The following is a 27,485-nucleotide window of genomic DNA, read 5'->3' on the forward strand; positions in this document are numbered from 1 at the left end:
GACGCGGACAAATGCGTGTACACCTCTGTCCGGGACAACAACACCATTGTACACACTCACGGGGGCAGGGGTTACGGTATGACCCAGTACGGCATCACTCACGGCTGTTATAAGTGGAAGGTTGGCAGTTTTAGTTTAAATATAAGGTCATTCAAAAACTTCTTGAATAAATTACGACGTTTTTTGATAGATTTTAAGTGGTATAAGTGAAATTTAATACAAAAAGTTGATTTATTAAATTTACTAAGATACATCACTTTAAACTACAAACTTATCTGACGTCATAATTATCAATACAGTTCCACATATTGAACGAGATACGGGGTAACGAAGGAACTTGTGTTGGAGTTTCACATTTTCCTGTACAGGATTCATGTCACAGAACTACCAATGATATGTGGCTCTACAGAGCTTACAGGTAATTTTTATATAATAAACAACTTTAATTTTGTACTTAAATTCATTTCAAATATTAAAACTTCGCATTCATTTCAAAGGCACTGTTGTAGGTTTTATATGCTTTATGTTTTAATGATTTATTAAAGTACTGATAAGTTTTTTCCTTTATTTCGAAATATAAATTAAAAAGCATCTTTACAAAATTTTTCAGTTATACTTTACAAATTTTGTTAAGAAATATTTTTTATTTTTACCAACCCAAAGTCTAAATATTTGTGAAGTAACTTATGTAAAGATTTTCAAATACTTTCCAGTGGCAACTTGTACCACGGAGGCGAGTACACGCACCAGTTCACGTCATACAGCAAGGGTGACGTCATAACGTGCATTCTGAACTGCAGCGAAGCAACTTTGAGCTTCGGACTCAACACGGATACACCCGAGATCGCGTTCAGATCGATAGACGCCTCCAAACCCCTGTATCCATGCGTCATGTTCTACAGCAGTTCCACCGGAGAACAAGTTAAAATCACCGAATTTCAAGTTTGTTTTATATTTTGGAGTAAAAAGATTAAAGTATGTTTTTGTTCAGTTACACTTTTAGAGTTTAAACGTATATTCTTCAATTATTGTACCCTTTTTGTTTAAAAATACCACAGTTCTTTATAACAATGTTTAAGTTCACTTAACACTTGAAAAAAACAAAAAAATTTTTGAATTACTTAAACACTTAAAATTGATACCTAAAAAAAGTTTTTTCGAAAAATAAGTTTTAGGTTTTTGATTTAAACAATTTGTAAAATTTTATGGTTTTTATTAATTTTATGTAACTCTAACCGCACGATGTCACTGCAGAGCATGGGAAGCGGTCAAAATATGGGAGTCGGCGACCCGATTTGCGCTCCCGACCACTCGACGGTGTCCCAGAGCTGCTGCAAGCTCCTCCGCGACCTCCACACGCCACCCAGCGGTGTTAATGACGTCACAATGTGGCGGGAGGCGGTCACCGACGTCATAATCAACCGAATGAAGATGCTGCCGCAAGTGGTGGAGGGGATGCGGGTGGAGAGGGACTTGAAGGAGGCGCTGAATGAGGAGGAAAATGAGGAAGATGTTTTGAATGAGGAGGATTTTGTGGTAAACATTCCTCAGGATCAACAATCTCCCGCAAAATCGCAAGTTTGTTGATTAATTTAAAATACAAAAAATTGTTTAAAATTTTATTACAGCAAATATGGTTAAAAAATCTATCAGTTTATACTTTAATGTAATTTTTAATACAATCTTTTTAAATGTAGTCTGAAAAATAAAGTTTTTTAAGCAGGATAGGCTAAATTTATTGATTTTATGAATTCTAACATAAATATTTTAAAACTAAAAAGTTTCTTAAAACAGATAACTTTATCTAAACCATCATAAAACTACTTATTTTTTCTTTTTTGCAGTTAAAATAAAAATAACATTTTATTTTCAACAGTTATTATGGGAAGTGTGGCCAGCGTTGGCGGTAGTTTCAGGAATCGACGAGGGTCTCAGGATGGGGGGTAAATGCAAATTGCGGTGTGGGGGCGGGAAAACGGGGGTTTTATTGGGGGTTACCCATGACAACAAGTTGCGGGTTCAATGGGACGACAACATGAATTGCAACGAAGTTTGTTTTTTACTTGTTTTAAGTAATTAGTTTGTGTATTATCTGTTTTAATATCTGTTTAAATTTTGACAAAAAAAAACAAGTTTTTGAAATCAGCCGACAAAAACTGTTTTATTTAAATTTTTTTTAATTAAGTTTTCTATTTTAAGTTAACTTTTAAAATCAACAATTTTTTTTACTTTAAATTTTCAATATATTAAAAAAGTTAACCATGAACAAAATTAAGTAATTTACTATTTACAGACAACGAAAACAGACTGTAGTGATCAATTATTGGTGCCAGAATTAGAATCAAGTTTTAGTATGGTTGATTTTCCGTTATTACAAGCTTCAGTGTTCACTTCTATATGTCAACTTTGCAATGTTGATATCAATAACAAAAAGAAGGTTTATACTTATTTATCATAAATTTACAAGATTATCGATCTATAAGTTAATATATTTACTTCTCTTGTAGTTGAGATTTCTCTATTTGATTTCTAAAAATTGAAACATATAATATTTACTGGTTTTTACAAACGTTAAGTATAAATTATAATTAGTTTTTTAATTAACGCTATATTCCTAACTAAAAAATACTAAATTTATGACTTAAATATTTATTTTATAGAAAGAAAAGAAAGAACCACGACTTAGTGAAAAATACAGTCGATTATCTAAATCCGTATCAGCTAGAAACAGGAATAACAACAATGAATTAGAAAGTGGTAAGTTTGTTTAAATTCTCTAGTTTTTACAAAAAAAGTAGCTATTTATAATTTTATATTTGATTATGGTATGCATTACAATTTAGTTTTTTTATTTTACCTAATTATTTAAAATTAGAAATAATGACTTCAACTTAACATTGTTTTTACAGCATTGTAAAACTAAGAGCACTAACTTAATACTTTTATTTAAAACCAACAATTTTACAGGGAGTCTCCGTAAAGAATGGGATCAAATTTCTATGTCTTTTGTTAAAAGTTGTGCTTTTGCTACATTGAAAAACATATTCACAAGTAGCAGGTTACTTAATTATTTTGATTTTATTGTTAACTAACTAATTTAATAAAACATATTGAAACTAATTATGAAAAATTAAAGCAACATTTTAAAATAAAATAATAAAGCTTGTTTGAAATATACTTGTTAACAAAACAAGAACAAGAAATTTATTAATTCTGCTAATTTTGAATTAGTTGAAATTTTTTTAGATACATCGAACTATTATTGTCAAGTAAAAATAAGAAAGATTCAAATGAAGATAAAAATAATACAAATAATAAAGACGATGAAAAAGATGATGATATAATTAGCAATGAAGACGAAAATGTAACCATTTTAAATATATTTCTTTTTTTTAATAATATTTTAATACTTATTATACTATTTTTTTAATACTGTATAAAATTTTAAAAGAAAACTATAAAAAAATCATGTTTAAAAATTATACTTTTTCTTTTAATATTTATTAGAGTTTTAATGTATGTTTTTTAACTAGTTATTAAACACTATATAAAAAATGTTTGTATTATATTGATAAGTTTTTTATCCAGGATTTAGTAGAAGTAGTGAAACATGTTATGTCAAGTGTTGTTAATTCAGCTGTTCATAGCAATAACAGCACTAATATGCAAGAAATACAAAGATGTTATGGAGTTCTACTGAAGGTAATTAAAAAAATATTCGTATTGATAACTATAATTTAGCTTATAAAAAAGCCAACTAAAAACAAAGTGTAATTTTTAACTTAAAGTTAAAAAAAGCTTGCATACTTTATTGTAGTGCTACTAAACACTAAGAAATTTTTGATATTTTGATAAAGATTCCATAAGAATTAAACAGGGTTTATTTTGGTTAAATTTGATTAAAACTTTTAGTTAGTATTTATAATTTTTAACAGTTTTTAGTTCTGGAATTTTAATCTAAAACTAACAAACTTATGTTTTACTTTAAAAACTATTTTTGATAATTGCTTAAGATTTATTTCTATTTCTAGATAGTTATTGGTTTTTTTATGTTATATAAAGTTTTATAATCATTAGCGTACTAACAAACAAAAATATTACAGATGTCTTCCAATGCAATACTAAGAAATAATGCAAAGCTACCTTATTCGTCAGTTTATTCCGATACCTGTCTTAATAGTGATAAAAGTTAGTTTAGTTACAAAAATGTATGTTAAGTTGGGCTTCTAATGTATATTGAAATGTTAAAACTTTTTATTATAATTTACGTAATTTATGTTTAGTATTAAAAATAATTATTAAAACATTTTAGCTTGTTCTTAGTTTATTACAAAAAGATATAGCTAAACTTTTATACACTTAAATAGTACATCGAATTAAAATTTTTTATTATAACAATACTCTGCAGTTACAGTCCAAATTATGCTTTTACTAAGTAGCTTTTGAAGAGCGTCTTTTTGTAAAAAAATATTCAAATACTCTAAACCTGGGTAAAAAACTATAAATGAATTTAAATTATTAAAAAAAGTATATATCTTTAATTTAACTATGTATGGGTGCAACAAAAATCTTAACTATAACGAATGAAAATATCAAAGTTTTTTAGTTAAAATTTTATCATTATTAAACATCAAAATTAAGCAAAATTACGTTAATTTTATCTAGTTTATAAATTTATTGTTAAACTTTTATTGCGTTACGCCGTTTCCCTGCAGAGCAGTTCATCAGACGCTAAAAAAAGCTGAAAACAAAAGTATACAGGGCGATAAATTGGAAAATAAAAGCACACACATAAATACAAATAAAATTTACATTTAAAATATGAGTTTCAATTAATATGTAGTTTACAAAAGTTAAATTTTAAAGTTAAGTTAAATTAAAATGAAGTTTAGTTTAAATAATTTATTAAATATAGATTTTATATATTATGATAATATAAATTTTATCTAATTGCTATAGCTTAAAGTTTTCAACTATACCTAAATCTAAAAACAGCTCCACACAATTCAAGATCAGCTGATCAATCTCGAGATACAGATGACGATCAAACATCGATAATGAGGTAAAAATATACATATAAACATGTTTGATATTTGTTAGCATGTCATTTGAATGCTTCGTTATTGCTTTTCATTTAATGAAATGTGTTTTAAAATTAAGTTTCTGTTTATTTGCAAACAATGAACATACTAAGAAAAAACTAAATTACAATCTGTTGAAAAAAAAGTAAAATGTTTGCTTCTAAACTTTTATTTTTCTCAATAAATTTTGTGTCATAAATTTTATTACTTTATGATTTTTTTTGTTAAAAAAATAGTTTTGATTTACTTGTTTTACAAACACATTCATTCAGCTTTTATTAAGTACACTCAAAGTTTTTAGACGACTAAAAACGATACAAAATAATCGCATATAGAAAAACCAAACCAAGTACTATTTTGTAACTGAGTATAGCTAGTCGAAATGTCATTAGAAATGTGTAAAAATGTCACTACCAGTTCGATGGAGTTCGAATTGCTTGGGATGCACCCTTCCATAGGACCGATGTACCGCGGACCGCACCGGAGAAACGTCAACAACTCACAAGGAGGTCAGGGAAGCTCCAACAGAAGGTCACAAGCGCTTAGTAACAGGTACAAAAAAATCAAGAAATTTCGGTATTAGATTAGTTTTGAAGGGAGATAATTTGTCTATTAGCACTGTATATATATATATTTCTGGTTAAAAGTAGTTTAAATACTACAAAAAAGGTTTAACTCCAGAGTCAAGAAAATAAGTTTGGTGTGTAAAGAGTTAGCAAGTTTCATAATATTTTATTAGTTTCAAACAGCATCTAATAAATTTTTTAGCTTATTTTTATTCCAGGGCTACCCTAAATAAAAACTTAAGAGCTCCCTATTAGTAGTATTAATATTTTCATTGCATTCTAAAATGGTGTACAATCAAGCATATTTTAAGGTATGAAACATAATTAAAATAGTAAATAAAAATGTGAAATAAATTTGAAATTTTTCTGTTTTCTTTTTAGTTTATAATTTTTTTTTAACTTATCGTTTTTTTAGTCTTAAACTATTTTATTTTTTTAGGTAAAATAACATTTATTTAAAATGTAAAAAAAAATTAGCACAAGTTTGTATGTAGTAATAAAAAGCTTGAACTATAACTTGTTTGATTTTTGTGAAAATTACAAAAAATGCTTTATTTGAAATAAATAAAAACTGAATGTACAGTTTTGCTTTTGCTTGTTGTTTATATTTTAATAAAGTATAACTTAACAAGCAAATTAACCGAGTTTCTATAATAAACTAGTTGATGTCACTTAAAATTAATAAACTTTATTAACTACTAGAATATAATTTTGTAACATTGAGTTTTGAAGAAATAACAAAAATTGTCATTAAGATATCAGAGTTTTTGTATAAACAACTTTTCATGATTTTTTTATTATAATTTGTTTTGTTTTATAATAAACAGAGGAAACGACCAAGAAAGGCCTGAAAGTAGGCAAGGTCAAAGAGGTAGATTCAGGTAGTTTTGTTTTTTGAATTTTATATTTTTTTATGTTTTTTAGGTAAGTATAAAGTCTTTTTCATGTTTTTTCAACCTTTTTTAAGTAAATTGAATTAAAAACAGTTTTCTCTTTAAAATATGTTTTTAACCATAAAACTAATTTTAAACAATAGTTTTCAATATTTATTCAATTATTTAATTCAGTCTTAATTGGGAAATTGTAGAGATTATGAGTTTTATTAGCGACTACTAAAAGCTTCAAATAAAAAAAAATTTAATGTTTAGATAGGTTTTATCAGAAAATTAATAATTGTAAATTCAGAGAAAGCTCTGTCGACTATAACAAAAAAGTATCTAGTTTACATATGTATAGGTTCAACGGGGGAAATTCAATGAGAAACTCAGTGGAGCGTAGAAGAACGGGAAGTCCCCCTCCCCCACCGCCCTCAGTCGCCCAATCAGAACATCAGCAGCAACAACAGAGTTGGTTGTCATGGTGATATATATGTATATAACAAGATGTTTTAGTTGATTTAAAAAATGAGGTTAAAAAGGTTGACTAAAGATGTTGCAAGTATTTTTAAAAATTTCTTTACTTTGTGCTAAGTAACTATCAGTTTTGTAACACTTATTTTTAATAAAGAAAATAAACTGGTTGTTTACCTTTAATTGAATTGACTTTGTTGACTTTAAAATCGGGTTAAAGTAAAAAAATAAGTTCAAGTGGTAATATTAAATCAAATAGAAATATTTCAGCGTGTGATGTTGTTATTTCACTTTTCTATTTATATATATATATAGAATAATGGTTACTGTATATCTGTTTTGTATAAATATTCTGACAAATATTTTTTATAGCAGCCCAAAACGTACCAGGAGTAACTTTGAATGTGGTTCAGCAATTATTAGAAATGGGGTTTTCACTTGCGCATATACATCAAGCTGCTAGAGGAACTAGTTTGTTTTTATTTATTTTAATAATGATTAATTTGGAATGAATTTTTAAGAGCACTGAATACACAACTTCTGTTTGCAGATATATGTTATTTTCCCATAGTGTCGCAGACAGACTTTGATATAGTTTTTTTTTTATTGTTTATTAAAACATAATAATAATCATCAAAAATTTGAATTTTAATTAAGTATTTTTTATTCTGAAAAGTTTAAACTATCCAGATCTTTAGGTAGATCACTAGTTATTACAGTAGTTCTTTAATAAAGTTGAGGAATGCTACTTTTCAAATTACAAAATAAGTTTTTTAAAGGTTTCTCTATACAAATTATTAATTTTAAAGTCAATACGCACTACAAATTAATTATGACGTCACAGACATGGGAAACAGGAACCCGACGGTTGCAAATGACGTGTCACGTGACGTGAGCAGATTGGCGTCATGGATGATCGATCATCCGTATCAACCAGCAACCAATCAGCGACAAGAATCCACCAATCAGCAGCAGTCGAGCGACCAGAGGGGAAATTTCGACTTTCTTGAACCCGACGTCGACAGAAGCCTTACCCAAGTTGAATCCGGTTTGAATTTGTTTGTTTAAGTTTGAAACTTAATTTTTTCAATTCACGAATCAGTCAACTTCAGGGGTATTACATAAACTGTTTTTATTAATCTATTTATTTTATTAGATGATCAGTCAACTTCAGGGGGATTGTTTCAATTTGATCTTCCAACTTCTACCGACAGAAGAAGGGTTTGTTTTTAATTTTGCTTAAATATTATTTTGTTTTTATACTTGGAAATGTTTGAGAAATAACTTTTTTTATTTTAATAACAGAGCAATGAAAACTTCAAGAAAAGTTTGGATATGGAAAGATCTAGAAAATACAAAGGTAAAAATTTGTATAAACTAATTAAAGTTTTACATAACTTCTAGATTTTTAGAAATAGCAAACTTTAAAAATTTAAAAACAACTTTTAAATAATAATAATCATACCAATATTGTTTAAAGAAATATAAATATAACTAAAAATAAAATCATATTGCGTTTAAAACCTAGCAAAAACACTTTTTTTTCTTACATATAAGAATTATTTATCTAACAGAAACAGTATTAGAAGATGGTCTATCAAGTGGAAATATGAGCCAAGTAATCTCATTGTTATTTCAAAATGGGACTGTAAACCACAGTGTTATTTACTTCAATGATTTGGACCCTCTTGGTGAAAGTTATAATAGCTCCGGTGATCAAAATACTCTTCAAACGAATGTTGTTAAAAATCAGTCTGGTGATAAACTTCTACAAAATGTTCTTTCGTTAGTTTTGTATTTGTTATTTTATACCTTAATTAAATTTAAAGTTGTGTTTTATCTAAATAGTGCTTTTTTGTTTTTACAATATTTAAGAAAGTTTTCCCACTTAAAAAAAAAGTTTTAGATTAATGTAAACCAGTTTAATCAACACTTTTTTTTAAGCTGATTATAAGTTTCACCTTTCTTTTTACTTTATTTAAAGTTTTTTATCAAATACACTTAACTTAGTTCATCCCAAACAGATCATCAAATAGCGAAGGAAGAATAGTACACAGTGAAGATTTATTCTCAACAACAAAAGTTTTGATATCAAGATCAATAGTGGCAAGATTACTGATGATACTAGCTGTTAATAATGATCAGAGAGATGTTACTGCTACATTGAATGCTCTTGGTCTCAACGATATTTCGTTAGTTACCAACTTATTTTTCAATTTTGTTTATCTTTTAAAATTGGGTTAAAACAACTTTCAAATTGTGTTGCGTAATTTTTTTACTTTAAAATACTATTTGAAATTTCAAATATAAAAACATTGAGTTTTGATTTTTTTTTTTTAAATGCTTAAATCAAAATAAACTGAGTTTTATAAACAATTTTAACAGGTTATTGTTAGAACTGATGAGGTTAGCTGTATCAGGCGAACTAAATGATGACAATTTAACTGTCGGTGACAATTCTAATGTGCCCAATAACACAGAGCACAAAGTTAGTTTTTGAGTGTGTAAAATATGTTATGTAATTAAAACAGTTTAGTAAAAAACAAAAAAAAACATATGCAATATTTCAAAACAAACTAAAATATCAAAATAATAAGAGTTTACTTATAGTCTTTACTGTAAAACTTACAATTTGGTAAGTTGGTAATATAACATTTACTATTTTAACAAAAATGGTTTTTGAATTAAATAAGAATTATCAAACTTTTTATAAACACAAAAAAAACTTTAAAATGGCCTAAAAATATTAATATTTGCTATAAGCAATGTTTGTATACTTACTTTAAAATTTTACTGTAAAACTATTAGTTCAGGAATTACGGTAGTAGTAGTGTATTTAAATGTTTAAGTAAGCTATTTACCAAAGTTTTTTATTATCACAGGAAAAACAGCCTTTACTGGTGAGTAATAAAGACAATGTGTATGTGGAACATATTGGAGATTTATTAAGACATCTTGCTACTAATGATCAAAATACTTATCTCACCATGATTGATACTTGTGCTAAGGTATTATATTAAATTTTTATTCCCTTTTATTGAAGTTTGTACTGGTTTAATATACTTAAAATAAAAGTAATATTAATCTATTAAGTTAGCTTTATATTCAAAGTTGTCATCATAAAGGGCTTAAAGAAAAAATATTTAAAGTTTTAAATGTAATAACTTCCCAAACTTTGTAAATTTATTTTAAAATGTTATTTAAGTTAATGTTTTGGAATGTTTAATATTTTGCTAAAATTAATTTTTTTTAAAGTTGAGAACAAAAATAAAGTTTTGAAAGTATAGCAACTGTTACTAAAAAAGTTTTTAAAGATATATTCTTTATAGAAAAAGTCTTAGTATATACTAGTTAAGCAAACTGTAAACTTAAACAAGTTTTTTTTAAATTTTATATGTTTTATGTTCAAATTTTCTAGGATTTGTTCTCGGCAGCTTGTGGTATTACAAATGATAATGAAAATTCAGTTCAATTATCAGTAACTAAATCTTGCGCTGTTTTCTTAACTGAATGTCAATGTAATCAATTTGATGAAAGTAAAAACCCTGATAAAGGTTAGAAACTTCTTTTTTTCTGATCTAAAATCTATTTTTTGACACTAAGTTCTAAATAAAATTAACTCTAACTTTTATTTTACCTAAAAGCATTTGGTAATGACATTGAATATAATTTACAACAAAACAATTACTTTAATTTTTTTCTAAAAATTCAGTTCCGAATAATTCTAATACAATTTTCTGATTTCAAAACTTTTTACTCTTAAACTTAGGACAATTCTTACAGTGATGAGATACTCTAACCATAAAATACAGATAATATTTAATTCAACAAAAATAAACATTTAATTTCTAATAAAAGTGTATAATTTTACAGGAGTAGTGCAATTGATAGACGCGCTATCTGCTTGTTGTATATCCGACAAACTGTCATCTCACACAAGAAACTGGGCTCTTCAGTGCTTGCTGCAAACTTTGTCGTACAGATGGAGGAATGTCACCAACAAATTTGTCACCACCAACTACATAGATGTCGTCACTGATGATGTGACAATGTCGGAAGAGAGTAATGACGTCATAAAGATGATGAGCAACCACAACCTTGACATGCTCGCTACTCTGTTAGATTTTTTATATATTATACACAACTTCAAATTAAAAAATTACTATATTATATATTCTTTAAAAGAATTCTGAAATAGATCGAGTTTCAAAATTATTAATGAATGTTTTTGATATTTAAAAGTTAGTTTAGTTAAATATTTTTAACTTAAGAAAATTTTCAATTGAATTTTAAAACTGTTATGTTACAAAAAGTCAAATTTTAAAACGGGTTTAAATTTAATAACAATACTGCACATGTAAAGATATGTTACCATTCTAACAGAGAGGGTAGATCATTAAAAGTTTGGGATTATGTCGACAAAACAGCGGAGGTGCAAAGAACAATAAAGATCGAGTCTTTAGATGAGGAGCATTCAATAAATGATGTCTTGTGGAGCACTAGTGGAAAATATTTTGCAATTTCTTCCAATAACATCGTTGATTTATACACTGTTTTTGGTTTGTATTAAATATTTTTACTAGCTTTTAAGAAATACAGTTTGTCGCTTTAAAAAGTTTCTTAAGTCACAATTTAAGTAACAAATTTATACTAGTATTCCTATTTTAAGATATGTTTTAAATGTTTTACGCCCTACAGTAAGCTAATAGAGTAATTTTTTATGTAAAATTGACTGTTTTCATAAGTTTTTAATTTTTAATTGTCTAATTAAAAAAACACATTTTAATTACTGAAAAAAAACAAAAATTGTAAATATTAAGCTTAATATAAATTCCATTATAGGAACACAAGTACAGTTAGATTCTCAACAATCAACAATATCTTGTATGACATGGCCTTATAAGACAAAAGATGACAATGAATGTTTATTAGTTGGAAGAAAAGATGGTTCCGTAGCTGTCATTAATTTGTATGATAGCAATAATTGTGCTGTTCAAGAACTCATCAACTGTTCTAGAACTGATGGTTAATATAATATTGTTTAGTTCTTAATGTGTTTTTATTGTTAAAACTTCGTATTCTTTAACCATTTTTAAAACCTTAGCTATGTTTACTAATGTAGCATTAAATACGTCAAATATGATAACTTGAATTGTCATTAATTTTTTCTATGTTTTAAAAGTTATAATTATTTTGTGACCAAATTTGTAACAAATTGAACATAAATATTTTTAGTTGAAGTGATGAGTTTATCTTGGACTAGTCGTTCTAGCAACTTTGCTGTGGGATTTGAAGATGGTAAGATACTAATTGGCGGTCCATGCGACCAAAATTCTGACCAATTCCGCCTTTTGTCCACGATTCACGCTTGCCAGTCCACCATTGAAAATGTGGACTTCAATCATGATGGTTTGTTTTCATATTTTTGGAAATAAAAATTAAAACTAAGTGGTAATGAATACAGTAAGTTTTATGTAAATTTTAGAAATATAGCTTTAATAATCTTTTAACAAGGTTCTGAAAATACAAAAGTTGTTTGTAAGTTGTACAAAAGTATGAAAATAGTTTTATTATTTGTTAAAATTTTTATTTGGCAATACCAATAATTTTGTTTTACTGTAGTTTTGTTTAGTTTACACACTAGAACTTTTGTTAAATTTAATTCAACACTAAATGTTCAATCAGGCCACTTAGTTGCAGTTCAAGAAACGAACAACGGGTTTTTGAGAATTTGGCGGGAAAACAGTTCATGCTGGAGTGATTGGTGTTCACTAGAGCATGACGAAAGTGAAAAGGTCGTCACGTTTCAGTGGTTTCGGCCTCAACATGACGAAAAAATGCTGCAAAATTTCAACTTGATTGCAAGGTTGTTTATAAGAACTACATTAAAAAAAGAATTTCAATTTTTTTTTGATTGATTTATCAATTAAAGTATTATGTTAGATAATAAAAATTCTAAAATACATACTAGTTTTTTAAAAACAAATGCAAATTTTTAATTTATTACATTTTAACTTATAACAGCGGTACAAACCAAGGAACAGTTTATTTATGGTTGGTAGAAAATCCAACTAAACAGAAAAAAGTGTCGTTAAAAGAAGCTTCATCTTCTAATAAGTTGACTAAATTGAGCAAAATTTCTACAAATAGTTCAAGAAGTACTTCTAATATTGCCGGTTTATATACTTTATGTATATGTATATAAATAAATTAAATGAGTAAAAACTGTTTACAACAACTTAAATAACTCAGTTTTTTAAATTAAATTGTTTTATTTTCGATTTTTATATTTATATAAATATTAATATAGCTAGTTTATAGAAAACTTTTATAGGGTTAAATGTTTAGATTAAGAGATCATAAACTAATAGACTCTTTTTAAAGATGTAAGGACGTTTAAAAATGCTGTAAGGATTTTGTTTTATTTTGTCAAATGATTAAGGTTCTATTTTAAAATTTCCAGCCCTGTAATTATAACAATATTTACAAACAGATACTTCAGGTAGAAACAGTTGTGAAGACATCTACAAAAATTATTCCCTGCTTTACAAACTACAATGTTGTTATGAGGGGGAAATGACCAAAATAACCGAAATTAAATTCAACAATCAGGCTTCATTATTAGCTGTTGGCGATGAAACTGGATTTGTGTCTGTGTGGAATATTCAAGTTTGTTTTTGATGTTGTTACATTTTTTTTAATTGGGAACAAATACATTCTCTGACGTGAATATAGTCTTATTATGATAACACAAATTTATTTATGTTTTAGGAAGGAACATTAATGAAAAGAATTCGAGGAAATGGAAAATGTGTAGGAATTACATTTAGAGATACTCACATAATATCTTCATTTCAACATAACAGCAACATCACTTTTATTAATGTAAGTTTACAATTTGTTTTACTTTAAAATAAAGTTTTAAAAAAGTATTTTATTCAACTTTTTTCTGTCCTTTCTGTAACTACTAATAGTTAAACTCCTTAAACTTATTTTATTTTCTGAACGGATAAATTTCTTAATAGCCTAGATAAAAATCTCAAATGTAGTCTAATATCATAAAGTAGACCTATTTTTTCTAACACCCAGATTTTTCCAACAGATGTCGCCAAAATGGTTGAAACGCCACCGTGTGGTAGCAAAAGCTCGTCACGTGATGGAAATTCACACGAATAACATAAAAATGAAACACGTGCAGTGTTTCCAAATATTACTGGAAAATTTACACGATTGCCTACATGCCCAGTATAAATACGAGAAAGTTTGTTGATTCATTTCAATTAAATATCATTTCACACTGTACAGCTAAACTTATACAGAACTTAGGATCATAAATTTTAAAGATCGATAGAAATATAGTTGTTTAGTTATTAGTATAACAGCTTTATTTGTTTTAGTTTGTATTTTGTAAGACTTTGGTATATATAAAAATCTTTCGATTTTAACTCTTACAACTTAACATTTATTTTTAACTTTCTTGTGTTAGGGCTATCATAAAACATTAAGTAAGTTTGACACTATTTTCAAAATAGTACTTACAGTAAACTTTATTCGTAAATTTAAACAAAATCTAACCTAACAGTTAGTAGTAATGTGTGGGGACCAACTAACACATTCATCATTCTTGAAAAAGATGGCCTCTCTCTGTATTGGATTACAATTAACTCCTTCTATCTGCTGCCCTCTAACGACCAATGCTCTCACTGTTCGTTTTAATTTTATGTATTTGTTGAATTATAATACATTTTCAGCGTAATAAGAACACTCTTACACTTTAAAAATTTGTTTTTACTTGGTTAAGACCAATTTGCTACTAATACAGAAATTAGACTTAGTTTATTTTTGTATTATATTTTTTTTTCAAAAATGTTCTTTATTGTAATGGTATTTCAATTCGGATTTGGATACAAATTGTAATTTTAATTTTATTTTCTAATTTACTAGTTTGTTTACACTGATAAATAACTAATTAAACATTTAATCGAACTTTATACTTATTTGCACAGAGCACAGATTGGAAGAGTTTATGTAGCGATGTATGGGAATGGATGGTGAAATTACACACAACTTACTCAACAATAAATTCATTTGTAAATAAAAACAAACTTCCAAATGATTATTTATCTTCCGATTACACATCGAATTTTGATGAACCTTCTACCAGTTCTAATATGGATCACCAACCTTTTGTTAGTATTATCGTAGATTAGCGACCATTTTGATTATTTCTTATTAACAACTTACTGAATTTTATTTATTTAAACACTTTTGAACAAGAAATGGGTAAAATTAGAATAGTTTTTGCCACTGGATCTATCTTTTTTAGATTATTTGTGCATTACGACAGCATATTACCAATAAAAAATTATTTGAAAAAGCAAACAAAGTAATATTATTTTATATATTATCATAATATATATTCTAATAAAAATTATAGTAAAGTAATTTATAGTATATTTTTTACGTCAAATAATCCTTATACTACGTCACAATGTTCAGGACAACTCGAAATGGACGATGACGAAGGACGAACAATTAGTCACCTGGGTCAACCAGAGACCGCAGGACTGGCAAGTTGACGGAAAATGTCAGGTGTTCATGTTTGGAAGCGGACGCCACGGACAACTCAGCGACCAGACCACATCGTCTCACTCCCCTGTCCTTGTTAACCAATTCAACCAGGCCAGACAGGTTTATTAGTCACTTATAAAAGTTATTGAACCAATTAAAAACTTTTTGAGCTACGCAAAAGTTTTAAAATAATATTTTTAGAAGTCTAATTAGAAGTTTTTTTTTTCAAGAAAAAGTATAAACATTTTAGGTAGTTAGTTTAAAATATATTTCAATATACAATAAAAACTCTTGTTTTAAAACTGTTTGTAATAAAACAATTAAGCTATTTTAGCAGGACGTCTTAATTATAACTATTTTTAGAACATCATTAAAAAGTTTTTTTATAATAATGTAAGTTAAGGTAAAGCAAAATGTTTTAATTCTTAAAAAATAAGGCTCATCTAGTATAAATTATATGTATAACTTTTATAATTAAAACACTAATATTTATTTTTATTTTTTTATTTTAGGTAATATGCGGTCAGAACTGCACATTTGCGATCACAAGTAACGGAAATGTTCTGTCCTGTGGTGAGGGCAGTTATGGAAGATTGGGACATGGAAATTCTGATGATTTGAATAAACTCACTGTTATTAGCACTTTACAAGGTTTGTTTAAATTATAATAAATAACATTATTAAAAATATTTAAATTAGCACTCTACAATAGTTTAAGTTATAGAAATAAGTGAAATTTCAACTTTAAGTGGTTTGAAACATTTTTAAGTATAAAGTATTTTTCTTAAGTGTTTTAAGTTATCTGTAGAATGGTTAAAGCATATTGTTTTTTTTTGTTTACTTACAGAAACATCTAGCTTAAAATAAAACCTTTAAAAATTAGTAACCTAAAACGTTTTAGTAAACTTTTGTGTTGTAACTACAAATTGTAACTACAAATTGTAAGTAAATATTTTTAAACAATTTATTTTCGTATTTACTCAAGTTGAAGTTTATAAAGTATAATTTAACTTTATATAATAATAAATTAAACAAAATGTAATCAAGTTTTATGATAAAATACAACTGTTACTAATAATAAGTGTTTCTAATATGTAAGTGCTTAGTCATATTTTTTTGAGCAAAAATTAAGTTGCTGAAAATTTTTTTGATACAATTAAAATATACTTGTTCTTTTTCTAAGAAGTAAATATCTCGAATTGCTTTCTAAGAACTAAGCCTACAGTATCGTTTCTTATTTTTTTACTTTATATTTTTATTAAATTTTTCTTTTTTGTTAGTTGTTTTTTTTTGTAAGATGTTTGTAATAGTTTTTTTTTTATAATATAGTATTAAAGTTTTTTTATTCGTTCGTCATAGCAACATTTAGAACTTTATTACTTAAATTACTAACAACTAAAGAATTTTATTGTAACAAAAAGCAATACATATATGTATTTTATTTACTTTGTCAATTTAAGTATTTAAGCAAACAACAATGTTCTTATGTTTACCTAGTAGACAAAACATTGTATTTGCTTTGTTATATTTTATGCTAATAAACTTCATAAGCTTAATGTTTGATATAAATTATACAAATTTCAAAGCTTGAAATAACATATATTTTATGCAAATACAAAGCAAGCATCGAGTTTTGTATATTGTGTCGAGAGTAGATTAGTGACGTAACAAGAAAATTACCAATAATTTCAACAAGCTCCACATATAAATAGTAACTGAATAGTGGGTTAGGTAAAAATCACTATTACTTTAACGAGTCAATTCCCATCAATTTGACCCTGCCATGCCGTATGAGCAGGAATAAAAAATAATCGACTAAAATAGTAAAACATTGAACACTAAATCTGTCTGATCAAAACTTACCAACAATAAAAAAGTAATTCAGAAATATACGCACATACTTTTGAATTAACTATATACAGTGTTGTTATAAGCTTTACTTTTAAGTTTTAAAAGTTATAAATTTTAATTTATAGAAATATAACTATATTTTAATTGTAAACATTATGTACTGGAATTTATTTTAACAACATTTATTATTTTTTTTATATACTCAATGTTTAAATATATACTTCAAGTAAAGTAATTAGTATTTTAGTTCTATATTTATGTACCAATTAGCTATAAGGAGTTTTTTTATAAACATTACTTTCAAGTTTTGAAACAATATGTACAAATAGTTATAATTTTAACTTAAAAAAAAATTACATCTTGTTTAAAAAATTAAATACTAGTGCTTTATTTAAACAAATTGTATTAAGTTTTTTCAATATATATTTAATGTTTAAAAAAATATTTAAAGTAATATAGTTATTATTTTAGCTTTATACTTGAGAACTGGTTAACTATAAACCAATTACTATTCATCTAAAATTTAATAACTAATTTTTTTAAGACTTTTATTAAGTAAATAAACCATAAAATTAAATATTTTATATGGATTTGTATTTACTTTAATGTTAAAATTAACAAATAGTTAGTTAATGATTTTTAACATGTTTTACATTAAGTATAAACCACGTTTATTAAGCAGTTAAAATTTAATTACAATACTGTTTACTTAACTACAAAATTCAACGCGAATTGCATAACTTAGCCGGCAAACCAATTTCTCACTCATCGATGCGATTGAAGACTATTATGACGTAAGAAAGCGAAATTGTCCGGTTTAAACGCGCTCACTTGAATAAGTTGAAAGAAAATGTGAAGCTAATAAACAAACATATGGTTTTACACCCATGTGTGTTCTAATGTGAAAAATTTTAAAGCTGTGAAAACAGTAATACTTGCTTTGTTTTATCAATACCAAAAACAGTTTTATATTTCGTTAGTATTTTAAATTTAAGCTTTTTTGTTTTTATGCAAAAATTCTTTCAAAAGTATAACATTTATAAAATATACTTCAATACTGTAGTAGTTTAAAAAACTTTTTTGCTTTTATCCTAGTTAAACATGTTGAAAGTTTGAGTTTCAAGTAAATTAAATGCACGATAATATGTATTATAAATGATATTTGTTTTGTTTTTTATCATCTCATTTTATTTCCTTTAGTTGTTTAGAAAAAGATTAGTCATTTTTATAAATGATTTTATGTTAAAGTTTTTTATTAAAAAGTATTGGTTGTTAAACAAATTTATATCCCAAGTTAAAAAATGAAGGCCTTATTTTAACATTTATTTATATGTAAAATATGCTTTATTGTGCTTTAAGTTGGAAATAATAACAATAATTTTAATGATTTATAATCAATATTAAAAAATAAAAATTCCAAGATTGAATTCAGTCATTATACATTTAAATTGCATTTTAAACACTTACTTAAAATTTATAACTCATTAAATCCTTTCAAAAAAAACTCAAGCACCAAACATGACAGTTTTTACATAGCAACGAAATTTTCAGGGTTCGTTGTCAAGCAGCTGGCAACTTCGGCGGGTAGCGACGGACATTCTATCGCCCTAACAGAATCTGGGGAGGTGTTTTCGTGGGGCGATGGGGACTACGGCAAATTGGGTCACGGAAACAGCGACAGACAGCGGAGACCCCGTCAAATTGAAGCTTTGAGGGGAGAACAAGTTACTCAGGTTTAGTTGTTTTGTTAATACATGTATCTTATTAATCATTAACTAACTATTTAAATATAGTTACATAATAATATATAGTCTAATTATTGTTTACTCCCAGAGTTTAAACAAAACTCAGTTTTTTTATTAATTTTTTTAGCATCTTTAAAATTTAAGCTTAAAAGGTCAAAAAGTCTGATTATTAGTTTACTAGTTACCGAAAAAATATCTATTTTAGGTTAGTTTAATAACATTTAATTCTGTTTTTATTTAGATTTTTATGTCTGTGTCGACTATATTGTGCTATACAGTTACAGGCGATCAAATTATTTTTTCATTATTTTAAATTAAAACTAGTCAACTTATTTACAGTAATATTTCTAAACAATAAATATTATAATACAGGTAGCTTGTGGGTTCAAGCACTCGGCAGTGGTAACTTCAGATGGAAAGTTGTTCACTTTTGGGTATGGAGATTATGGAAGATTAGGTCATGGGACCACTGCCAATAAAAAACTCCCTGAAAGAGTCAATGCTCTAATCGAACACAGAATTGGACAAGTTTGTTATTAACTGTTGTTGCAATGTTAACTATAAAAACATTTAAACACTTTTTTTCATATTTAATGTTTTGATAACACTTTTTTGTATGATGAGTAATACTTTCTAATATAGACATTAACTTAATATAATAAGTTTTGCTTATTGAATTAAAAGTTTTAAACAACTATTCTGTTTTTAACTTATTACAAGAGAACAAGTAAGTTTTCTTTACCAAAAAGAAAATTGATATTTTTTTTATGTCAAAAACCCCTCTAACTCTTGTTTTTTAACAAAGTTCCTCTATTTTTTAGGTTCGCTGCGGTCTGAACCACACAATTTGCGTGTCGCAGGACGGAATGACGGTCTGGTCGTTTGGTGACGGGGACTACGGCAAGCTTGGACTGGGCAACAGCGCCGCAAAGTCCCTCCCACACAAAATGGACACAATGTGTGGGGTCGGGGTGAAATCTGTTTGTTGCGGGTCGCAATTCTCAGCTATTCTGACACTAGATGGCAAACTCTACATGTGTGGACAAGGTTTGTTATATTATTAAGCAGTTATGTACTCGTAAATTTATGACAAACTAGAATAAATAAAAGTAACAGTATTTTTAAAATGATTAAAAATTTAAATTTTTACAGGTATAACTATTTTTAAATACAGGTATTTCCAAACTTTACAAAACGAATTAATATTTTTCAACAAGTATAAAATAATACTATATATTTAAATTTATTATTATTATTTTCAGACCGAATTTGTGGAAACGCTGAATCCCGCCACAACACGACGAACAGACCTGTGCAAGTTTCAGGACTGGGGAATACCGAGATAGTGCAAATATGTTGCGGGTCTGAGCACATGGTGGCGCTAACGAGTCAGCAAGATGTTTATACGTGGGGATGCAATGGGGAAGGACAAGTTTGATGTTTTATTATAATAGATAGTAATAAAAATGTTTTAATTAGTTTATTGGTTTAAGTTAAAATCTAAAAAAGTTATATTCTCTTTTATTGTTAAGTTAAAGGTATACCAGTAAGTTATTTTAAAAACAGTCTATTGAAAATAAAGGTCTTTATATATTTTTTTCAACAGCTGGGTTTGGGTCACACAAATGCAGTGACGGAACCCACAAAAGTCCAAGCTCTGTCCCAGTCCAACATAAACCAGATTTCTGCGGGCCGAACCCACACAGCGTGCTGGACATCGTCCATGGTCAACATTGAGAAGTCCACGAGGCAGCTTGGAAGCCCTGACAAGGTTCCGGACCAGTTCGAAGCGCTGGCGCACGTCGGAATGGGAAAGTTGAGGACCAGAATCAAGGTCCTTCAGCAACTTTCGGATCTGGTTTCAAACTCCTGGTCGCTAATTGACTTGAACGACATTACAAATAACAACAATGTTTGTTTTTCTTATTAGAAATATTTTAATAAACAAAATTATACTGATTAAAGTTTATATAATTTTGAAACTGTAATAGTTTCAAAGTTCAAATTTAATACTTTTTATATTAGTGAGTTTTATAAATAATAAAGTTTATTAATATTTAATGGTTTTTAAACTTAATGTATTCCACTCATATAAGCTTATTAAGTCATATTTTTTCCATCAATAAAGTACTTTTATGCTTTACTTATCTCACATAGCATAAGCTTCTGTAAAAGTTGTATTTTTTTAATTTTTATTAATATTCAGTTGTTTTGTAGGTAACTTCAAGCAAAATAACGGATTTTAATGCGGCCAGTTTTGGACTTTTGTCAGGACTAGTACGTCCAATCTTGTTTCCAAGAGTGTCCAATTTACCAATGGTCCGTGCATTGGGTAAGTATTTTATTTTTTTGTTTGATGAAGTTTTGAGAGAACTAGCAAGTTCTAAATACTTTCAATCCTCTTTAAATCTATTAAGAAGGCGGCTTAAATTGTTAATTATATTGTTTGAATATAATATTAAAAAAAATATTAAAAGATTATTTTTCTGTATGGAAAAACTAACTAGTTATTTATACATACCTGCAAAGTATTACTTTTGTGTCGTTTAGAAATATCTATATCATACAGGTAAAACGATGGTACAAGGTAGAAATTACGGTCCATATGTGACAGTTAGAAGATTGGCAGTTAGGGGTAAAAAATCGATTCCCGTCTACAAACAAGTTGCACAACAGGTTATTATTTGATAACTTGCTTATAACAACCAAATATAGATAATGAGTAAACGCTGAAGGTCAAAAATATTTTATCAATTTTTAATGCTTTTAATATTTATCAAGTATTATGTTCACTCTTAATTGTTTTATTTTTTATGCAAATAATAACACATTTTTTAAATCAAAGAAAACTAAAATTTGTTAATTTTTGATAGCAGTACTTTATAGTTCATACTGCTTTTTGATACATAAATGTTAAAAATTTAATTAATTTTGCGTTTCACCATCAAAGTTAATTGCTCAGCAAAACGTTTCAGTTAAAAACAATTTAACTTGTACTAAAGTATTGATTTGAGTATATATCTCAAATAATTAAAATATATCTTAAGTTAAAAACAAATTACCAATTATTTTTTTTGTGTTATAGAATTAGAGTACTAAATTAATTTATTAAACTTTTAGATACTCCGAATGAATGCGGCAAATTTGAGGCTTCCATCTAGAGCTTGGAAAGTTCGGTTGATTGGAGAAGCTGCAGACGACGCTGGTGGTGTTTTTGATGACACTATTACAGAAATGTGTCAGGTAAAATGTCATTACTAATATTTATAAGATAAATTAGATGACACAATTACAGAGATATTTAAAATAGCATTACTAATGTTTACAATTTATTTTTGATAACACAACTACAGAGATTATTTATTTTTTAAGTTTTTATAATTTTTAGGATAAATTTCTTGTTTATCAGTTAGTTAAAAAGCTCTTTGCAAGTATAAAAATAGTTACATTTTTGATAAAGTTAGGAAATAACTTTAATACTTTTTTGATTGCAAATAATTTAAAACAAAAAGTAAAAATTTATTCACAGGAATTAGAGAACGGAACATTGGATTTGTTCATTCCAACTCCGAATTCCAACGAAACGGGGTTGAAACAGAAAGACAGATTTGTCTTCAATCCGTCTCTGTCGTCTTCAGAGGAAGATTGTCAGATGTTCAGGTTTCTTGGTATCCTGTTCGGAGTTGCCATCAGAACCAAGAAACCTCTGGACTTGCATCTTGCCCCATTTGTGTGGAAGTTACTTGCTGGTAATACATATTTATATCATTTATTTGTTTATTTTTAATTAAACAAAATTACATGAGCTATGTAATACACATTTATTTTTTTAAAACACAATTTAGGTTTCAGGTTTTTTGCAAATAGATTTTATTTTGAATTTAATTGCTTTTTTTTTTCTTTATTTTATCTTTTAACTTTCTAAACAAATATACATTAGGTTTGTTTTTCGATTTTCAGTTTATTTTCCTATTCAAAACTTAAAGATGTTAAACATTTTTATTCCGGTAATACTATTAAGATTCTAACATTTCTGTAAGATCTACTTAGTAATATGTAATATTTTTATTTAAACTTTGTTTATTATTAATTCCAAATTATTGCTTGTAATCATGTTTTTGTGTAATGTTTGAAACTTTTTATTTAAACTTAACACTAAAAACGCAGTAACTTTTACTTATTTATAAATTTTAAAACAGGCATTCCAGCCACAGTAGCAGATATTGAAGAATGTGACAATTTATTTGTTCAAACATTAAAAGCACTAAAAGATATTCACAATGCTGGAGTAGATGCTTCTAATTTCAATGAAGTTTGTTTTTATAATTATACTTCACCAAAAGATTACTAACCTTGCATTTAATTTCATTTAAAATAAACTTTTTAACAAGAAAAAAACAAATTTTGTTAACAAAAAAATGTTTTCATCAACTTTTTAGCTAGTGCTCTTAACAAATTAGTTAATTTTTAAACAATTAACTTGTGTTTAACAAAAACTCCACTTAAAATTTACGTTTTAAACTATGTTTTAAAACTAAAAAATCTTTTCAAAATAGTTCGTATTTTAGGTAATTCCATTGGATTCATTCAGGGCACAATCCTGGAATAACGGAAAATTTGTTCCTGTGATCACAGGTGGAGACGGAATCCCTCTGACATTTCATAACAGGCATCAGTATGTTGAAAGAGCTCTCTATTTCAGACTCCATGAAATTGACAAACAAGTTTGTTTAATATATTTGTCTATATCAACTACATTTTTATGAATTTAAAGTGTGGTTTTTTTATATTTTAAACTCAAAGTGTTTTTTTTTATCGATGTACATTTAGTAAAAAAAAAATTAACTAACTTTTTAAACTATTATGTAAACTCCATAAACTTAGTTGTTTAAGTGAAAAAACTTTAACATATAAGTTAGTAAAGTGCCAAAACTCTATATAGGTAAGTTGGGTTCGCGAAGGAATGTCACGGATATTTCCACTTCCAATTGTGACACTGATGACAGCTAAAAGATTAGAAGAGCTCGTATGTGGAATGCCAGAAGTCGATTTCACTGTTCTCAGATCTTGTATGAGGTATATAGATTTTTAAATACTCAACTTATTTATTTTTAAATAGTATTTAATAAAATTTGAGAGTTAAAAGATACTGCGTAAAAAATTGAAATTTGTAAAGAACATATCAATATTTCTAAACTAAAAATTAAAACCAAAAGTTTAGTTTATGAACTTTTATTGTTTTAATTTTTAAACATGACAATCTATTTATAATAGCAAAAGACTTTTGATCAAATCAAAACTAACTTTAAACTCATAAAAAGTTAAACTTGCTCATAAGACTTAAGATATTTTATAAATCTTTAAGTTTCAAATATTCAAGTTCTCTATAAAATTGTTGTTGTTTTTTACTACAAACTTAAGTAGTTATCAATCTAAGATGATCGAATTTTTTTTGTGTAAATTGTTCTGAGTATGAAATTATTAGATTTATTTAATAAAGCATTCAGATAAAAAATGTATCAAAAAAAAAATCCTGTGTTATAAGAATACTTAAGTATTCTCCATATTTTCTATGAACACTAATTAAATTGTTCACACTTACAAAAAACTTTTTTCTAACAGATATCGCGAAGTATCTGAAAATTCAGTTCTAATTCAATGGCTTTGGAAGACTTTGGAGGAATTTGACAGAGAGGAAAGAGTTTTGTTCCTGAAGTTTGTTTCAGGAAGATCCAGACTTCCTGTCGTGGCATCCGATATGCCTCAGAGATTCCAAGTCATGAAAGTTGACAGGGTATTTTATTTTGTTTTTTATTAAATTTTTTTGTAAGTTTATTACCGTGAAGTTTACTTAATTACTATTTACATAAAAACTAATAAATATTAAATACGTAAATATAAAGTTGTAAAAGTTACCTTATTAAAAAGTTTTTTTTTGTTGGATAAGTTGCAACAAAAAAAACTAAGTTTCTATAGTAGCAAATAATGATTGTATTAAAGTAAACTTTTATTTTTTAACCTTAAGTTTTTTTTTATTAAGTTTAGTATTAGTTTTCCTTACGTAAAAAATATTTGTAATGTAGTTAACAATTCAACGCATTTTGCAGCCAGTAGACTCACTGCCAACAAGTCAAACTTGTTTCTTTCAGCTCAGGTTACCAGGATACACTTCTCAGAGAATCATGTCTGAAAGACTCAGGTTATTACTTGTATTATAAAAAAAATATATGATAATAATAAAGCGTATTTTGTTTATTTATAGTAATTATTAGTAGGAAAACAAATCATTTAGTAAGAAAAATGTAAACACCATTTTAGGTTAAGTTTAAAATGACGTAAATTAAAACATGTAAAAAATTGTTAGCTATTTCATGTAATACTTTTAACAAATTTATAACATAACATACAATCACAAAATAAAATCTTACATATATCAGAATTGTTGATATAAATGATTACATTTAAACCATAAATTATTATTATTTTAAAAACAGATATGTAATAAGACACTGCAGAAGTATTGATATGGATAATTACATTTAGTTAACTAATTATTATTATTTTAAAAACAGATATGCAATAAGACACTGCAGAAGTATTGATATGGATAATTACATGTTGCTGAGAAACGCTGAACAAAATGAAGATAATGATGAAGGTTTATGATTGGATAACAACATTTGATACTTGTTTTTAATTGGATAAAAATGTTCGTTACTTGTTTGTCATTAGTTTGTTCAATTTCTTTATCTATAGTAAAATCAATTAAATTTAAATTTTTCTGTGATTTTTTTAATCTATGTTTTAAAAATAACTTTTGATAGGTTGTTATGCAAATCAAATATTTAATGAAAATACGTATATTTATATAAGAAATTGATCAATAAGTTTTTTTTCTTATAAAACTTTTTTAGTTGTTAATTTTTCAAGTAAAGAAAAATGTTCTTTTATTTAGCTGCTTTAGTTTTTTTTTAATTTCATTTTATTTAAGTTAAAATGTTGGCACAAATTCAGCACTGATGAGGTTAGAACACTTCTTAATTATTTTTTATTGATGTTTTGTGTTTTATTTATTAAGTCCGTTCTTTTTATTTCTTGCCTCTGAAAATTTCCAACTTTTTCTGTTTTATTTTCAGATTGCTTCAATTAATTTCATTGTTTAACAATAAACTTTGTTTAATTGAAGTTTTGTCTTTCTTATAAATAAGTATGTTTCTACATACTTAAAAGTTTTTCTCATCTAAACAAATTGAAATAGAAACTGGATTTTTATGGTTGATGAAGTTTTCACAATAATATTTATCTATCTAGCAAGTATACTAATTAAATTTAAACAGGTCTTAAGCAAGATATTTATTTTAGTTAAATTATATAACTTAAAAAAAAAAACTTTAGTAGTTTCAAAGCTGAGTTTAGGACAAAATGTTCAATGGCAAAATAAAAAGCAAGATTGCATTAAAACAATAATATGGTAGTTGTTCTTATCATAGTTTTTATAATTTGAGTTCATAAAGATTCTAAAACAAATATACATCCAAGACAGTTAAATAGCATATCTGGTTCATACGGGAGCAAATATAAAATAGTTTGATTCGAAACTTCAACGTACATTAAACATGGGAACCGCTCAGTTCCAACCCGCATTCATTTCCCACTCGATCAAATCCGAGAACCACTTAACGACGAAGGATTAGGGGTAACAGTAAAAACTAAAATTAGAAAATAAAAAAGATTTGGGTGGGAAATGTATAAAATCTTACCGTGAAATTTGTGGTTTTAAGTTTTGACATAACAAAACTAATATTTGTGTTAATTTATCTGTATGAGTAAAAACAACTGTTCTAATTAAGCTTTTGTTGTTTAAGTTGATTCAAAATAAAGCAAACAATTAAACTATTAGTTTACTTAAAACTTATAAGTTTTATTGAGTTTTGTTCAATAACACTACTGTTATTTTATAAGAAGAGCAGCTCTTTTGCTATGCATTTAGATTTGAAGTAAGTTGTATTTAGCTATTCGATACATTTTTAAATGTATCAATTCAAGATTATCATAAGTGCAGCTCTTAATAACTCAACAAACATATTAAAGTTTGTACTGTATTGAGAACTGAGGAGACTTTGGTTATTTCTGTTATACTGTTACGTCCATAATAAAAGTTTTTTTAATAATTTTAGAAGCTCCGGGATTTATATAAATCATCTAAAAACAGTATTTTGCTTGTCTTTTATTAATTTAGTTGCTTTAGGACTGAATTATAAAGTTTGTTTAAAAAACAACTAGTTGCAGACTTCAAAATTAAATAATCGTTGAGCACCTACA

The 27,485-nt window shown here is 26.7% G+C and overlaps 1 protein-coding gene across 1 annotated transcript in view; it reads left to right on the top strand.

The window, feature by feature from the left end:
- Positions 1-26,163, top strand: part of LOC145845254 (putative E3 ubiquitin-protein ligase HERC1) — a 61,716-nt gene extending 35,553 nt beyond the window's left edge. The window contains exons 43-94 of the mRNA XM_082952679.1: positions 3-120; positions 300-418; positions 714-942; positions 1,255-1,578; positions 1,877-2,050; positions 2,294-2,437; positions 2,661-2,757; positions 2,968-3,058; positions 3,247-3,364; positions 3,589-3,702; positions 4,104-4,188; positions 4,996-5,062; positions 5,499-5,633; positions 6,475-6,528; positions 6,884-6,993; positions 7,369-7,467; positions 7,841-8,044; positions 8,153-8,217; positions 8,302-8,356; positions 8,571-8,781; positions 9,021-9,188; positions 9,382-9,484; positions 9,879-10,004; positions 10,415-10,550; positions 10,870-11,113; positions 11,380-11,555; positions 11,839-12,021; positions 12,232-12,405; positions 12,682-12,862; positions 13,021-13,172; positions 13,490-13,665; positions 13,768-13,881; positions 14,099-14,257; positions 14,579-14,701; positions 15,003-15,185; positions 15,496-15,687; positions 16,080-16,218; positions 18,970-19,151; positions 19,536-19,691; positions 19,985-20,210; positions 20,426-20,595; positions 20,770-21,075; positions 21,381-21,495; positions 21,733-21,839; positions 22,284-22,406; positions 22,693-22,912; positions 23,363-23,475; positions 23,732-23,887; positions 24,106-24,239; positions 24,786-24,957; positions 25,271-25,362; positions 25,736-26,163. Coding sequence (XP_082808805.1) covers positions 3-120; positions 300-418; positions 714-942; positions 1,255-1,578; positions 1,877-2,050; positions 2,294-2,437; positions 2,661-2,757; positions 2,968-3,058; positions 3,247-3,364; positions 3,589-3,702; positions 4,104-4,188; positions 4,996-5,062; positions 5,499-5,633; positions 6,475-6,528; positions 6,884-6,993; positions 7,369-7,467; positions 7,841-8,044; positions 8,153-8,217; positions 8,302-8,356; positions 8,571-8,781; positions 9,021-9,188; positions 9,382-9,484; positions 9,879-10,004; positions 10,415-10,550; positions 10,870-11,113; positions 11,380-11,555; positions 11,839-12,021; positions 12,232-12,405; positions 12,682-12,862; positions 13,021-13,172; positions 13,490-13,665; positions 13,768-13,881; positions 14,099-14,257; positions 14,579-14,701; positions 15,003-15,185; positions 15,496-15,687; positions 16,080-16,218; positions 18,970-19,151; positions 19,536-19,691; positions 19,985-20,210; positions 20,426-20,595; positions 20,770-21,075; positions 21,381-21,495; positions 21,733-21,839; positions 22,284-22,406; positions 22,693-22,912; positions 23,363-23,475; positions 23,732-23,887; positions 24,106-24,239; positions 24,786-24,957; positions 25,271-25,362; positions 25,736-25,829 — 7,708 coding nt within the window. The 3' untranslated portion in view covers positions 25,830-26,163. The remainder of the gene's footprint in view (positions 1-2; positions 121-299; positions 419-713; positions 943-1,254; positions 1,579-1,876; positions 2,051-2,293; positions 2,438-2,660; positions 2,758-2,967; positions 3,059-3,246; positions 3,365-3,588; positions 3,703-4,103; positions 4,189-4,995; positions 5,063-5,498; positions 5,634-6,474; positions 6,529-6,883; positions 6,994-7,368; positions 7,468-7,840; positions 8,045-8,152; positions 8,218-8,301; positions 8,357-8,570; positions 8,782-9,020; positions 9,189-9,381; positions 9,485-9,878; positions 10,005-10,414; positions 10,551-10,869; positions 11,114-11,379; positions 11,556-11,838; positions 12,022-12,231; positions 12,406-12,681; positions 12,863-13,020; positions 13,173-13,489; positions 13,666-13,767; positions 13,882-14,098; positions 14,258-14,578; positions 14,702-15,002; positions 15,186-15,495; positions 15,688-16,079; positions 16,219-18,969; positions 19,152-19,535; positions 19,692-19,984; positions 20,211-20,425; positions 20,596-20,769; positions 21,076-21,380; positions 21,496-21,732; positions 21,840-22,283; positions 22,407-22,692; positions 22,913-23,362; positions 23,476-23,731; positions 23,888-24,105; positions 24,240-24,785; positions 24,958-25,270; positions 25,363-25,735) is intronic.
- The last annotated feature ends 1,322 nt before the right edge of the window (positions 26,164-27,485 follow it).

Source organism: Thalia democratica, chromosome 9 (genome assembly GCF_965202585.1).
Source record: "Thalia democratica chromosome 9, ktThaDemo2.hap1.1, whole genome shotgun sequence".
Lineage (NCBI taxonomy): Eukaryota > Metazoa > Chordata > Thaliacea > Salpida > Salpidae > Thalia > Thalia democratica.